This window comes from Fonsecaea monophora (genome assembly GCF_001642475.1).
Source record: "Fonsecaea monophora strain CBS 269.37 chromosome Unknown Scaff22, whole genome shotgun sequence".
NCBI classification, from domain to species: domain Eukaryota; kingdom Fungi; phylum Ascomycota; class Eurotiomycetes; order Chaetothyriales; family Herpotrichiellaceae; genus Fonsecaea; species Fonsecaea monophora.
In genome coordinates, this window is record NW_019173953.1 from 299,290 (window position 1) to 314,421 (window position 15,132).

The 15,132-nt window shown below is 52.6% G+C and overlaps 3 protein-coding genes across 3 annotated transcripts; 1 reads left to right on the forward strand and 2 right to left on the reverse strand.

Annotated features, from left to right (window-relative positions):
• Nucleotides 1-113: 113 nt before the first annotated feature.
• Nucleotides 114-1,101, forward strand: AYO21_04156 (hypothetical protein; the record flags this gene model as incomplete). The annotated part of the gene is made up of 3 exons (XM_022654129.1): nt 114-206; nt 413-858; nt 915-1,101. The coding sequence occupies 3 exons, from the start codon at nt 114-116 to the stop codon at nt 1,099-1,101; spliced, it is 726 nt and encodes a 241-aa protein (XP_022513644.1).
• An 8,942-nt stretch (nt 1,102-10,043) lies between these two features.
• AYO21_04157 (hypothetical protein) lies at nt 10,044-10,709 on the reverse strand (the record flags this gene model as incomplete). Its single annotated transcript, XM_022654130.1, has 1 exon — nt 10,044-10,709. One exon carries the CDS (start codon nt 10,707-10,709, stop codon nt 10,044-10,046), a length of 666 nt encoding a protein of 221 aa, XP_022513645.1.
• A 321-nt stretch (nt 10,710-11,030) lies between these two features.
• Nucleotides 11,031-14,727, reverse strand: AYO21_04158 (hypothetical protein; the record flags this gene model as incomplete). The annotated part of the gene is made up of 4 exons (XM_022654131.1): nt 11,031-11,299; nt 11,359-14,161; nt 14,216-14,546; nt 14,630-14,727. The coding sequence occupies 4 exons, from the start codon at nt 14,725-14,727 to the stop codon at nt 11,031-11,033; spliced, it is 3,501 nt and encodes a 1,166-aa protein (XP_022513646.1).
• Nucleotides 14,728-15,132: the final 405 nt, after the last annotated feature.

Below are 15,132 nucleotides of genomic sequence, written 5' to 3' on the forward strand. Positions count from 1 at the left end.
GGACCACGGCCGAAGCACCATCCAGAGCCACCACTTTTTTTGGCCCTGTGGCGTGGCGTGGCTCCAACAAAGTGCCATGTACCTAATTCGGAAATGGATTTATTGCTAATTCTATGGCCGTTGAGGGCCTCCCTCGGGACTTTAGGGGCTGGCGTCTCCATCAATGGACCTCGAGCGACGATAGGGTTCGAGGCGGTAAATCACAGGTATGTGTCCAACACGTCCGACTACCCATTATGGCCTTTCTGGTTGCTTTTGGGGGTCAAGATCGCCGCCGTTGCACTTTTGCCTTGCGGTCGTCCATGTCTGCAAGCACGAGGACACTGTGAGGTGAGGTGAGGTGAGGTGGCTGGAGGCGGCGTCGGAAGTAAAAGTGCGCAAAGCTCATATGGGGTGATTCTTCTTCCGACAGTCCTTTCTGGAAAGCCGCGGTACGGCCGCCTATTTCCACGGTACGCTCGATATCACTGCTCTGGGCGGGGCAGGCTTTGCCTCCCAGCGGACTGTGGGCGAAGATCAACACTGGAACCTGGAATCCTTCGCAGGTATTGAGGTCTCGATCGATCTATCACGGTCCGACGACAATGTCTACACGCTGATCCTCAAGGATGAACTTCTTCCTCCCAACGCATCCGACGGCCGTGAACAAGCAACGGTATCTTGGGAGTATGACTTTTCCAAATCGAAGTGCCGACCCTTCCCCCAGATCGACAGCTCTACCACCACCACGACCTCGTCTTACCAGTCTGTCTTTGTGCCATGGGACCACTTTAAACCCACATACCGTGGCAAGCTGGTTAACACACCCAAGAGTCTGGACCTGAGCAACATCAAGAGGGTCAGCATCATGATCAGGAGGTTTGATGGTTGGTTGCGGTGGATTGATTCGTCAGAGCTGACTGGTTTTTGCACAGTTTCTTTGGATCACAGCACGGGGATTTCCACGTGCGCGTCCTGTCCCTCGTCGCGGTTGCGGTCTCGAGCACAAAACCCGCAAGGATGCCGTCAACTGTGGCGGGCAACGCAAGCGGCCACCAGAAAGATGCCCAAGTCGCCACCACTGCCGCTGTATCAGGAAATGGGAGAAGAGATGGAGAATAATGGCCACGATGGATGGCCCACTGGATTTTGGGGAGGGGGCAAACAAGATGGAGAGACATGGACTTGAACACACCGTATTTCGTTCTTCTCGCCTCAAAGCTTCGTGGAGCGTTCGTCCAGAGCGATCACCTTGTTGTCCATCGGGTCCATATCCCATAGCTCAAAGCACTTACAGGTCTAGTCAGCGGACGGGTCACAAACAGTTCTCGCCATGATCACCCCTTTGCCCTTTACCCTTTACCCTTTACCCTTTACTCTGGTGACCAGTGACCACCCAACAAGTCCTGCGGCCCTTGCAGCCGTGACGGGATTATCACATCGTCTTGTCACGGGCAAGTGCACAAGGGGAGACTGTGTCGGTTCCCACTTGCCAATGGGGGAGTGTTCAGAGCCCTTTGGCAGCTGTCGTTAATCAAAGGTGCGGCTCCGTGGCTGAGTAAGGTCATCATCATCTCCACTGGCTCGCAACGTGCAGAGCAAAAGGACATATCCGCCCATTTTTGGTCTGAGAAGTGGTGTACTCGACAAAACGATTGAGTACTCGTCACTCGAAATGGACCCTTTGAATTGAATAGTGAGAAGTGGGCAAGCAAGCAGAGAAGCACTACCTTCCTACCTACCTAGCTACCAAACTATACTGGGGCTTGACTTGACTCGACGTTACAATCCGCAGCGGGTCTTTGCTCTTTCAGCCTTTCAGCCTCTGGTGCCGCTGTGTCGCCGTCGTATGGTACAGTACCCAATACTACTACCTCAGGTACCTCAGGTCTGGTGCTAAGTGATCTACGAGTAGTAGTGCGAGTACGTACTACCGAAAGAAGGGGGCGCGCTCGCTCTCTCGTTCGTTGGTTCGTTTGTTCGCTCGCGGGCTCGCTGGTATTTACCGAAACGGGTAATTTCTCACTCCGCGAAAAGCCAAACTCGCACGATGTTCCGGTTTGGCGTGGGCAGCCCTACCGAGTTTATCGCTGGCCATACAAGTTAGGTATACGCGGGCAAGGCAATGCAAGAGCGGGATATGCGTCCGACTAAGTCATCCCTTTGTATGTACGAGCCCACGAGGTTACTTGTTATTTTCGGCGGAGTTTACGAGGAATAACGACGGCCGCCAACCTACGACGAGGTAGATCAAATACTCTTTTCCGGAGTGGAAGAAGGTAGCATTTGGATTCTGGATACGCACTAAAACACGACCAGAGCATCACAAGTACCACGTACTGGAGGTCCTGGAGATACCACTGCTTAGTGCCTCCTAGTAGTATGTACGAACAAATCCCCTTGCCTTACCTATCTCCGCCAAATGGCCGTGGAAACGAAACGAAACGAAACGAGAAAGAAAGAAGAGCCGCCTACCCTTTTGGGACGAACGTACTTTGAACTTGCACCTGCACTTGCACAGGCATAGTTGAGAAAGGGAAGAATCATGATACGTCAGAGAGTGCGTGTAAGTGTGTGTAAATGCCTCATGCCTCATGCCTCACTTCACAGGGACACGATCACCACTGCACCGCTGGCTGCACCGCCGCAGCGACCGCGACCGCACAAGGCTTCGTGCTGGACCAGTGAGAATGGGCAAAGAGCTGAAATCCACTCGAAAGAGCCGGTGAAGCGCAAAAAGGCTCCCCCCCCTGGTTCGTGTTCCCATGTTCCATGTTCCCACGTTTCCCAAAGGCAGGGCAAGGAAGGACGAACCCCGCCCTGACTAACGCTGTGCATGTGCAGCCAATGCAGACATACAGATGGAGATACATACAAACATATCACGAGGCTTTTGTGCGGACGAATATGAAATTGGGACGAGTGACAGGCGAGACAAGCGAGATACGACAAGACCCTACATAGAAATGCAAGGGTTTCTTTTTGTTGGATAGGGTTGGAGAGCAAGCAAGGCTAGGTCAGATTCCGGGGAGCGTCTAATCGTTCGATATACCTAATCGCGTCCGGAGCACCTACAAACATACTCGTGTGTATGCGATACAAGATCATACACTTACGCCTACCAGGTCCGTCTATGCGAGCAAGACCGAGTCGACCACACCATGAAACTAATCACTCAATAATAATAATCACAATAATATACCTACATGTACTCTGCACAGTAAGTATACTTGTAGGCACCAGCTCCGGGCTAGCTATATGTGCAGCAACGTTCATTACCAGACGATACATTACCGAATTATTAAGTATCGGAGGCCCCGGCCAGGCTAGCCAGGCACGCCAGAGCCACGGCACGGCGTCTTCTTGGAACGACGGTAACGCTGGGGGATTTTTTTGGGGGCCGATTTTGTTGCTGCCTCTGCATGAACCAAATACGAGTAACTCCTAGTAGGTGCAAAGGATCTTCGGCAATCCCGTTGATATACGGAGTACGGACTACGGAATAGCCAGGTATTCATACAAGAACATACATACATACATACATGCCTTACGGGGAGGTGAGGAATCACGGAGACTGGGACGGAGGCGGTGCATTCGCTTTGGCATTCGCATTTGATGGCCCCCGAGGAACATCGACAGAGACAGCGACAGTAACAAAGAATGTAAATTGCAAATTGCATAATCGTATTGCTAACCAACGGACAGTATGTCACGGTAGGCGTGATTGTCCATCATCATCAGAAGCCAAGCGAGACGCGACGACTTGCTTCTCTGCGCCTCCCTCCTCGTGTTGGAATTTGAAATGGATTTTACAAAGGCTGGGTTGTCGTGTCGTGTCGGGTTGGGTTTGCGGAGATAAGGGGGAAATTAGAGGAAGAAGAAGAAGACGTCATGGGCAAGAAATAAATGAATGCCAAAGTCGGCCGTTTGTAGGTAGCGTAGATACGACGACGAGGTCGGTTTCCTCGTACCGTACTAACCTTCTACCGAGTGACTGACTGACTGACTCGACCAGGTCGCCACGCAGGTACGAGTTATTCACTACTCGGTGGGTAGGTACGTAGGTCCAGAGGTCCAGGGCGAGGGTTGCGAGCCCTCGCTAAAGTGGTTGACAGAACAGCGAAGCAAGCAGGCAGGCAATCAATCAATACGGGAGCCTAGAAATGAAGAGACTCAGAGAGACGAGGTTGCATTCTCCCGGGTCAAACCGCCAAAACCGCCAAAAGTGCAAGCAACATTTGTCACCAAGCGTTGGCCTTGGGGGGTGCGCGAGGCTACTTTAGTCCTGCAGCCCAGCGCCCGCCCGCCCGCCGCCACCGTTTGTCGTTTCTTTGAGGATTTTCCATCATTACCTCGTTCTTACGAGTTTGTAAAGCCTAGAGCCTACCTAGAGCAGAGAGAGTTTTGCCAGGCGAAACGATGGCTGAGGCGGAAACCAGCTATTCGGTGTCTCGTTACAGAGAGGACCCGCCTCGCATCTTCCCCTTTTGGTAGCCATCGGGAAAATCACGTGTAAGGCACAAGGCGGAGCGAGGCGAGAAAAATAGAAGAGGTGGATCTCCCCCCAAGTGGGTGGGAGTTAGTGGTAATCAAAGACCCCTCCCCTCGTTCTTTGCTAATAAAACAGACTAGACGCTGAAGGGCAGGAACACACCCAAGTTCTTTGAATCTCGGAGAGACGCCTGAGGGATCCCCCATCCATCCATCTCTACCCATCATCCACTTGGTGGCCATCCACTGGAACCTCGTCAGCCCACTTCCTTTTTGGAAAGAGACCCTAGGTACTCTCCACGCGTGATGTGATTGTGATCAGTGATCACCTTATTACCATTACTATACCTCTCGCAGAAAATGGGATTCGTTTCAATAATCCCATCGCAAATCTCCGCTTTTGGAATGCGCCCTAGGCTTTTTTTTTGGCTGCCAGGAGAGAACAGCTGTACTCGCTCCTCGGTACCTGTACAAGTAGAAGCCTTCCAAGAGCAAAGGCCAAGACCAAGAACAAGACAAGACATGCCGACTTCTCCATCTATCAACTAGAAACGGCCATGTGTTCGAGAAAACCACCAACACCACCGCTACTACTACCAACCATACAAATCCGCCAAACCACTTGGGACTTTTCGGTACATTCTTTCAGGGTTACTAGGCTATCCAATCAAAGAGTGTGGAACAACGAGGGAAAGAAGACACCCACAAGGGCCCTCCAGACCTGGAAGGTGGAGGGTGTGTCACCCACCCACTTGACCACGGGCGTTTAATGGCGTATGCACTTGTGTCGCAATCACCTTCAAAGGTACTCGAAGAGGATCCCTTGCCAACCACCAATTAACAACTGATTTTCCCTTTCAGGCCCCATGCAGCCCAACCAGCTTGGCGGGAGTCGCTCAAGCATCTGACGTGTGCACTGTGAATGGACGTCGTCGAGTCCTCTGCCCAGTAACAGAATGGGGCCCGGCCAAACATATAGGCTGGCAGGGCAGGCTCTCCCTCAACCCATGAGTTACAAAGGTACAAGGAGCGGTTGAGTCAGCATTTCTGTGCAAGAGAGAGATTTAGATCTTGAAAGGCTGTTTTGACAAACACTCTCTAACTACCACTTCTTCTTTGTTAGTAGAGAAAAATGCCATGCATTACAACTACCTCAAAAGGGAATTTGCTCATTTTTTTTTTCATACGAGGACCGAGTAACTCGTACTTTGCAAGTGCCGAAGTTTGAAACCCTGAAACGCAGCATGCGCACCTAGCCAGCCAGTCCAGCCAGCCAGCAACGGGGTTTCGGGGCCACCTCCACCTCCACTCTCCCTCTCCCCTCTTGCGCACGCCGCCCGCCGCATGGATGCCCTTGGTCATTTTCTTTCCCTCGGAAGTCGACGGATTCACTCGTACGAGCGAACTACGTGTCCTCGGTGCTGGGCAGTCCCGTCAGTGGACGAGAGGAGAGAAGAGCAGAGCAAATTAAACAACGCAATACATTGGCAACACCCGGAAAGCAACAGAGAAAGAGAGAGAGAGAGAGGGGCAGGAAGGACTTACAGACCTACCTAGGCACCTAGGCTGAAGCGTACACTTGCACGTGCACCTGCACTGGCCCGCCTGATCCCTACCTACGCAGGTAGAGGTCTCCAATCAATACGCAGCAACCAAGACAAAGACAGACCTTTGGGTGCTTTGCCTGGTCCAGTTTACAACGTTGTCCGGTCTTGCGAGAGGAGACCACGTCATTCATTGCGAAAGTAAATGCGGGAGGCGTCACCACCACCCGTACCCAACAACAAAAGAAGACGTTGGTGTTTGTAAGTTGATCGTATTGTCGTCGTATTTTCTTGTTCACAAGCCTGCCTGGGTTGGGCTCTAGCTAGGCACTGGGCACTGGGCACTGGGCAGAGATTGGCTCCGATGTCCCAGCATTCGCAACGCGAAACACGCACCTTGCACCTCGCAACTCGCGCCTTTTCTTGTCCCGGCAGGCACGAAATGTTCTCATGCATACATACGTGCGAGGCGAGTTTGCTTGTGATCCAAAGCGATTCCGAGCCCCGAGCCCGACCAACTGACCGACTGACCGACTGACGAGTGCGGGCCCAGGCATAAAGCAGCGACGGGCCAGGGTACGAGCACTTGCATTGTTCCCCGGGATGCCCCGGCTACGGCTAGGGACGAGGGACGAGGGGACGAGGTACTTCCTTACGAGTACTTGACAAATACACGTCCAGGTCCAGGTACCAAGTATCTCGCCCTGAAATATTCTCTCCGGCTCCGGCTGGTTGAGTGGGTTTGTTTGTAAGTGATTACTTTCTGGGGGAGAACAAGGAACGACTATTACTCCTACGATCCTCTTCCCAGGCTTTCCGTTGGAGTTGCCATACATCATTTCACGCATAACAGGCAGGCTCATGGAAATGTGCTCGGTATGTGCCACTTGTACAGATGCGTTTGTTCGGCTCGAGGCATTATTATTGTCCATTATTCCCGAGTACACACTACACAAGACACATGGCAGACACAAGGCACAAGGGTGTTGGAGCAAGGGAGTGCTGGCCGGAAAAAGAGAATACTGGCTACCACTGGCTAACTCTATCTAGGTACCTACTTGTTAGTATCGACGGCATTGTTTTTCAACTCGTACCGAAGCCTTGGTGGACGCCAGCTACAGCCTATCAATGGGCAGCCAAGGACCCCCAAAACCAACTTCAGGAGAAAAAGATCCAAACAAAGATCTGCCGTCCCGCTCGTCGAAGCTGAAGCTGAAAGCTGTTGTTGCAACAACAGCACCAGCTTGTTGCAGCTCGCAGCTCGCAGCCTGCATCCCGTCACAGATCGCCAGCCAGCTGGTGCCAGTTATACTCGTCGGTCCTCGTTGTGCAGATCCCCCCTCGACCCTCTTCTTCCCGCACTTCTCCATCGCCTTGCTTTTTTGGTCTGCTCCCCCATCACTCCAATAGCAGCTGATAACCCTGGGGGAAAAGGCTACTGAAAAGTCCCAATCACCGTTTGTGCACAGAGCTCTAGACCCTTTCCTTGGACAAAGGATAAGTAAGTAGTCCGGAAAGTTTCTGGCCCAAATCAGCATGTGCAAGCCTTGGGAGTCACCGTCACGGTCGCTGTCACGGCCTTCGCCTAATGATGCATTCGAAATGGGGTCCCCCCGCCAAAGAAACCCGGCCGTGCTAGTGTGCCAGCCTTTTCAGCTCTCTTCTTTGTTACAGAGTAGGCGGTCTGTTGGGCCACTTTCTCGGATTCTCCATTAAACTCTGCAGGTGCTGGAGATCGGCAACCTCTTCCAAAACTCTACAACAAAGCAAAAGCATCTCTTTATGTTGGCCACATACCATACTTCTACAATACAATACATACATGGCACCACATGCCATGCCATACTCGCCACATTCCTCCACCATTATATCAATCGTTATTACATTGTAAAACCCCGCCTCGGAGCCGCGAGTCCACCACCATGCCCACCTACATGCATACCTGCACCTACACACGCAAGAAAATGAATGCAACATGACTACCTCCAACTAACCAACTACCAAGCAACTCGTACTCTAACCGACCACTGGGGCTTAAATAATAGCTCAAATAGCTCAAATAGACCAACGCACCGGACCTTGGCACCTCCAAGGCAGACCGACCGGCGACTCTGCGATCGACAACACGCACGCATGCATGCAAGCTAATTCTTTTTTTGACAGGTGTTGGTTTTGTGTCTGATGAATGACAAATACTCTCTTTCGTGTGATACACTGGGCCTACATTCCACACACGTTCCGCCTACCACCTACCCAAAGGGTCGGTCACTTGATATTATGGATACGAGCACCTTGGGAATGGATCGGGACAGTGGTAGGAGAGCTGAAAAGGGCATGTGGGTTCGTTTGTTTGTTCAAACCGTCCATACCATCCTCATACCATTTTTCATTTCAATCCATGCACAGGAAGAGAGGTGCGCTCATGCGAACTGCAACTACTATTGGGCGACCCTGCACCAGCGCATCAGCGCCCGCACGGATGATCTGCCTCTGTGTTTCCGATGTTTACTGATCCTTCGGTCCCTTTCTACACGATTACGGAGCACCGAGTAATAATAGGTGCCTGGTGACCTGCTGTTTGTAGGCAGGTGCCTAGGTAGTCAGTCACGTACGCATGTCAAGACCCGTGCCTGCTTTCTCTTGTCTTGTCCTGTCTTGTCTTGTGCTACTTCACTCACCCCAAAAAAGCCATTCACACCTTCAGACATGCATGCATGCGCGTGTGTGTGCACAATGCACGATAGAGGGTAGAGGTAAGGGGTGCTCACCGGTTATTAGACATACCCTACCCTACCCTACCCTCGGAGATGGACCCCTGTTTTTTTTTATACTCGTTTTTATCGATTGGATTGAGTGCTTGACAACGAACAAAGAGTCGAAAGAACGAAAAAAGTTAACAGTCCCTCCCATTATTCAAGGTAATGGCCGATCGCGATGAGCGGCTCCGAGCTGCGATTCTTGCCATGATATGGATACTGCATACATATGCAAATGTAAATGCGCAAGCAAATGCAAGCAAGCAAGGCCATTTTTTTCTTCTTCTCGAAACGTTGGGCTGAACTCTGTGCTCTACTCTACTCTACCCTGCTCTACCTACTGTACTGTACTGTACTGTGCTATACTGTGCCGGATGATGCATCGAGGATGGATTTGATGAACGTCTTATCTATCTATGTGTCTGTTTGAGCTCCTGGCGCTACCGCCGAGAAGCCTGGCGGTCCTGCATCTCTCACACACATGCATGCTACATAACAAAGAGGATTTGCCTTTTTTTTTTTTCCACTTCTGCATGACCCTCTCTCCCTGCGTGCGTGCCTGTGTGCCTGTCTGTCTGTCACTGTTGCATATCCCCCGTGTCCTGCATGGATTGGGTTGGTTTGCGTGGCTTTGTTGAGATGAGATATCCATGCATACAAACATACATGCATCCCTCCACACCTGGCAGGGGTATTACCATGTCACACGACTTTCTCTTGTCGAGTTAGGAAGGGTGAGGCGAGGCGAGTTTGGCCGGTTTACGCTTTTCAAGATTCGACATTGGACATTGGACAGTGGACGTCGTCCCTTGGGTCGTTTCCGCTTCCTCTGACCGGGTGGAGTTTCTTCACGTACTCTCCAGAACACAGCATGTGAATAGACCGACAGACAGTGAGCGGCCTGGTTTCTATCATGACGAGTCGAATCTATTGTTTTCTACCGTCAAGTCATTCTCCTTCGACCGTCGAGTCGACGAACCGGGGATATCTTGTAGATACCAAGTCACAGACAGATATACGGTAGAAGTGATATATACCAAGTACGATATTGATAAACCGTACGAGTACATGGACCATAGATCATGCACGCAGCACACAGCACACATACAGTGACCTCCTCCAAAGAGCCGGTCTGTTCTTGTGAGTCCCCTCAGAGGCCAGAGACCAGGGTCTCCATTCCATCTCTGCCCATTCCTGTCCAGGCCCTTGTCTCTGGCTGTTCAACACTTGGAATCCCTTCCCTTGATCTGGTCACACTCACTCTCATCACTCATCACTTACACGCCCCCTCATGCACGACCGTGTGCGCCGGCACGACCCCGTCCCGAAAGGGAATCTGCAGCGCCACACTGTCCCCGTCGCCCGGGTAAAAGGTCAAATGGCCCCTGGCGCGCGTGTCCGTGTCCGCGGCGACGAGGATCTGCTGCGCCGAGCCCGGCGTGATGGTTATGGTGTCCCAGCGCGGGTCGGTGGGGTGGGGTCGTGGCGGTGACTGAGTAGCTAGATAGTTCTGTTGTTGTCGTTGATGCTGATTTCGTTGAGAAGGAGGAGATGACTCTCCAAACCCACGGCCACCGCCATCACGACGGGGAACATACACCTGCGCCACGCCGCTCAACAGCACGAAAAACATGGCGTGGGGCGGCCGGTGCCAGCCTTCGCCGCTGCGTGGCGGGAGCACCACGTACGTGGCATTGTCGACGTCGCCGAGGGCCAGAGCGCGCCCGACCGTCGGATAGACGGTGAACCGGGTGGTGAGGGCCCAGCACTGCAAGCGGGCCAGGTACGGCGGGTCCGCGTAGTTGGTCAGGGCGGTGATGTAGAGCGTCTCGTTGGCAGAGGGCGGTGAAGACTTCGGTGAAGGATCAGAGGCAAAGGCGTGAGAGACGACGGAAAAAGTGGCGAGGAGAGAAACGGACCGCGTGAGAAGAGACTTCATGAGCTCGTACCGCGACGGACAGCTTGTCAGAGAGAGACGAGTGGAAAGTCTGAAAGTGATTGGATTGAAACAAGAGCAGAAGACAAAGCACAAGGCTAGGGTCCCCAAGGGGTCTTTGTAGATGGTGCCAGGTTTGGGGTGACTTGGTTCGGTGCCACGCTACGGGAGCAAAGACGATAGAGACATGGGCAGAAATTGAGTTTGGATGGAGCAGCGACGGCGTCATCGTCACATGAAATAGATTGGTAGGCATTCAAACAGACACATCGCCAAGATTCATTCGATTCTTCTATCTTGACGGCACCAAAGACCGCCTGCCATTTACAACACCGAATACCTCCCTCCAGTCCTCTCGGCAGCATCAGCCGCACTCATTGTCCCCTCCTTCAACAACCGCATCAGCTCTCTCATGGCATCGTGCACCACAACCTCGGTATCACCCTCCACAAGGATATACAGCTTGGGATTCTCGTTGGGCCCAGGCTCTTTACCCGCAGGGTAGAAGGAGCCCTTGGTAGTGATAGATGTGCCCGTTGCTTCGAGGATCTTGGCCACATTCGTCCGGTTCGTGACTGCCCACCGTGCTTTTTCTGTAGAACGACAGTTAGCAAAATCTGTTCACACGAAAGGAATGTCTGCAAACACTTACGAGGAAAGTCGTTGATCTCCAGCGTCGCGTGGAATGCACCAGCATCAGGACCCTTGTTGTCAATAGGCACGCCCGACCGCATGACACCTGCTTTGGAGAGTTTCTCATTGATCGCACCCACAGCTGCCGCGACCTTGTCCATTTGGTTCTGAGCCCCAGCGCCAGATTTGGATCCTCCAGTGTCACGCTCAGTTTTGTGGACCGTGATTTTGCCGTCCAAGTCAATCCCCTTGGGTACACCAGGGAGACTGGCGCTGCTTTCGAACGGCTTGACGCTTGAAGCGGCTTTGGCGAACAGATCGTCGCCCACTTTGACATCTTTACCGTCTTCCTTTTCTTCTTGCTCTTCGCCTTCATCGCCAGTCTTGAAAGTCTTGCGTTCTCGAGCCTTGGCTGCATCACGCTCTTGATCAAGCCGCTCGAGACCTTTGCCGCCGAATCCAGAAGCACCAGCTTTCTCTTTGCCAGCCTTGACCTTCTCCATAAACGAATCCACGAGTTTTTGAACAGCCTCCGGGACCGGCTGTCCACTCTGCTTCAGAGCCTTCGCAATGTCAACAGCATATCTGTCTTGTTCTTGAGTAAGAAAGGTCACTGCAGTTCCCGTATTACCGGCCCTGCCTGTGCGTCCGGCACGATGTACATAGTCTTCCAGATGATTGGGCGCATCGTAGTTGACCACCAGTTTCAACTGTTTAACGTCAAGACCACGTGCGGCGACAGATGTCGCAATGAGGATGGGCACCACGCCGGCCTTGAAGTCGTCAATCGTCGAATCCCGATCGATCTGATCTTTCCCGCCGTGGATCGACATGCAAGGATATCCCTTTTTCATCAAATCGCGTAGGAGACCATCAGCCGCCTCTTGTCGATCGACAAAAATGAGCACCCGATCGTCCTCATTCTTCTCATCCTCATAAAGCTTGCCGAGAAGTTCAAGCAGCCGAATAAACTTGGTGTTGTCTTCGCGAACCTCGACAATTTGGGTAATCTCCGGTGCAACAACACTGCGACCACCGACAACAATCTCGACGGGTTTGGTCAGGGTTTTCCTTGCTAGCGCTTCCATCTGCCGGGGAAACGTCGCAGAGAAGAGAACGGTTTGACGGTCTGGGCGGATGTTGGAGAGAATCTTCATAACTTGAGGCTCGAATCCCATGTCAAACATCCGATCCGCTTCATCCAGCACCACATACGTGACACGTTTCAGATTCGTCACTCGCCCACTGTTGGCTGCAAGAAGATCAATCATTCGGCCAGGAGTACAGACCACGATTTCCGCCCCACGCTTCAAGTCGGCAATTTGGTCCTTAATGGGAGCACCTCCGTAGGCGCACACTGCTCTCAGACCAAGAGCTTTGAGGAAGGGCTTGCACTCTTTGTGTATCTGTGTAGCAAGCTCTCTCGTCGGGCTCAGGATGAGGCCGATCGGTCCGTCCAGGGGTTCCAAAGGAGGCTGATCTTTGATATGTCGAAACATGGGAAGAAGAAAAGCTATCGTCTTACCAGACCCAGTTTTGGCCACACCAATAACGTCCCGACCAGACATGATGGCTGGAATGGCTTGAGCCTGAATACTGGTCGGTGCGTCATAGCCCAACTTCTGAATGACCTCCAGAACTTGGACTCCCAGCCCACATTGCGCCCATTTCTGCACCGGCTTCGGAACATCCACCCCTCGGACTTTGATATTGTCCAATTCCATTCGCAAGTTGGCTACATCTTCTTCTGTCCAATCAATCATTTCCACGGGCTCTGAGTAGAAATTGCGCCGGAATGGCTGATACTGCATTTTGGAATGATTGACGGTCGGGATGTCCTTCTTCTTCTTTTTGGCAGTGGCACTGGCCAGTGACAGAATGTTGTCGGGATGCTCATCATCGACGGCTGTAATGTCAACTTCGTCATCCCCAAAAAGCGCCTCGGGTTCTTGTTGGCGCGATTTGGAGGTTGCCTTCTTACTGAAAGACCTGGAGGTTTCAACAGGTTGCAAATCCTGCATGAATGCGTCCAATGGGTCAACTTCTTCCTCTTCCTCGTTTGTTGTAGTGGTTGCTGGATGGGCAGATACGTCGGCCATGGTCGTGTCTTCGCCTCGCTCCGCTTGACTCCGCTGCTCTGCTGCTGCACGTGCGGCGGCCATAGCTTGGGCGTCTTCCTCCCCATCTTCTTCCTGCATGTCAACATCATTGTCACCGTCGTCGGCTCCATCCGGTTGAGTGTCATCAACACTCAGATCTTGTTCCAATGCTATGTTGGGAAGTTTCTCGAGTTTCTTCTTGGTGTCCTCATCGTCTGCAAAATCCAGACCTTTCTTTGCTACTTCATTGTCCGTAGTCGTTCTGCTACCTAGTCCAAATTTGCCCACAGACCCTGTCGCTTTTACTGCTTTTGAGGAAGAGAAGCCATTTGCTGCAGGCTTTGGAGATGGCTGTGAGGCCTTGACGTGGCCGTTGGTCAAAGTCGGTGGGGCGATATCACCCCCAAGTACCTTGGTCGTGGCCGAGGCATGCTGGGCCTTCTTCGCTATGGCCTTGGGGTCGAATTTGCCAGCGTACGGCGTTGAAACTGGTGATGGCGAAGTAGGAGCTGCAGGGGACTGCGGAGAACTCACTGCCGGCAAGATGCCTGCTTTCCTGTCAATCTCCTGCAATATGCTTCGTGCCCCACCAGCGGCCTCGAGCTCCCTTTGCTTCCTAGCTTGCTCTTCCGCTTGTTTCTTCTTCCATTGCTCTAACTTTGCCAGACGTGCCGCTTTCTGTTCTTCGGCCGTCAATGCAGTAGGGGTGGCTGGTTTCGACGCCTGTTGAACGTTGATAAGCTCTATAAGAACTGCAAACTTTGGGTCAGTACTAACCTCCTTCGAAGCAACGCCCGACTCTCGTCTGGAACCGCGATCCCAACTTTCATCACGTTTCCTTTTCCTAGATTCAGTAGACTCATCTCTCAGCCGGCGATCCTTGTCGCGGGAATCGTCGCGCCTCGAGCGACCATCTCGGTCTCGGCTCCGACGACGGTCGTCACGGTCTCGTGAGCGTCGTCGATCGCGCTCCCGTGATCTGTCTCTGTCTCTGTCTCTTTTAGAATAGTAGTAGTCATCGTCCTTCCGCCCATCATAGCGTCGGTCTAAGGAACGGTCTCGGCGACGGTAGGCGTCACGATCTCGGTCGCGATCCCTGTCTCTGTCTCTATCGCGGTCACGGTGTCGTCTCTGTCGCGGAAAATTGTGAGATTGGATTATTGGGAAATGAGATGGGGAAAGGTGCCATACATCAGGACTCCGAGATCTGGAGTGTCTCCGACGATGACCGCGGTCGCGGTCACGGTCACGGTTATCGTCTCTTCGACTTCTCTCGTAGCGATCCTCATCTTTTCGGCTGCGTTTTGACGAGGAATAAGAACTGCCTGCAGGTGATGGTGAGCGAGTGTCCCCGTGCCTAGCCATCCTGTGGCTGCAGATAAGTGAGCTTTACTGCTTGAACTGCAAATCAGGAACCAGGCTCGAGAATGGACTGTCGGAGAGTGGCAAAAGGCTGGACTCTAGGCTGGCGAGAGTATGGGTTTGTATGACACCACTGTGGTATACCGCGCCGTTCGTCGATACAACACTTTTCACGGGATACTTGTCGTCTCAAGGCTGCAGGTCAAAACTCGAACCTCCCGCAGGCGATCAATGTCCCGCATTTTCTTGGTGCCTCTCTTACATAAGCACAGGCCTTTCACGTGATAGACTCCTCCGCAAGACTCCCAAGCCACAAGCTCGGCCTGGATTGG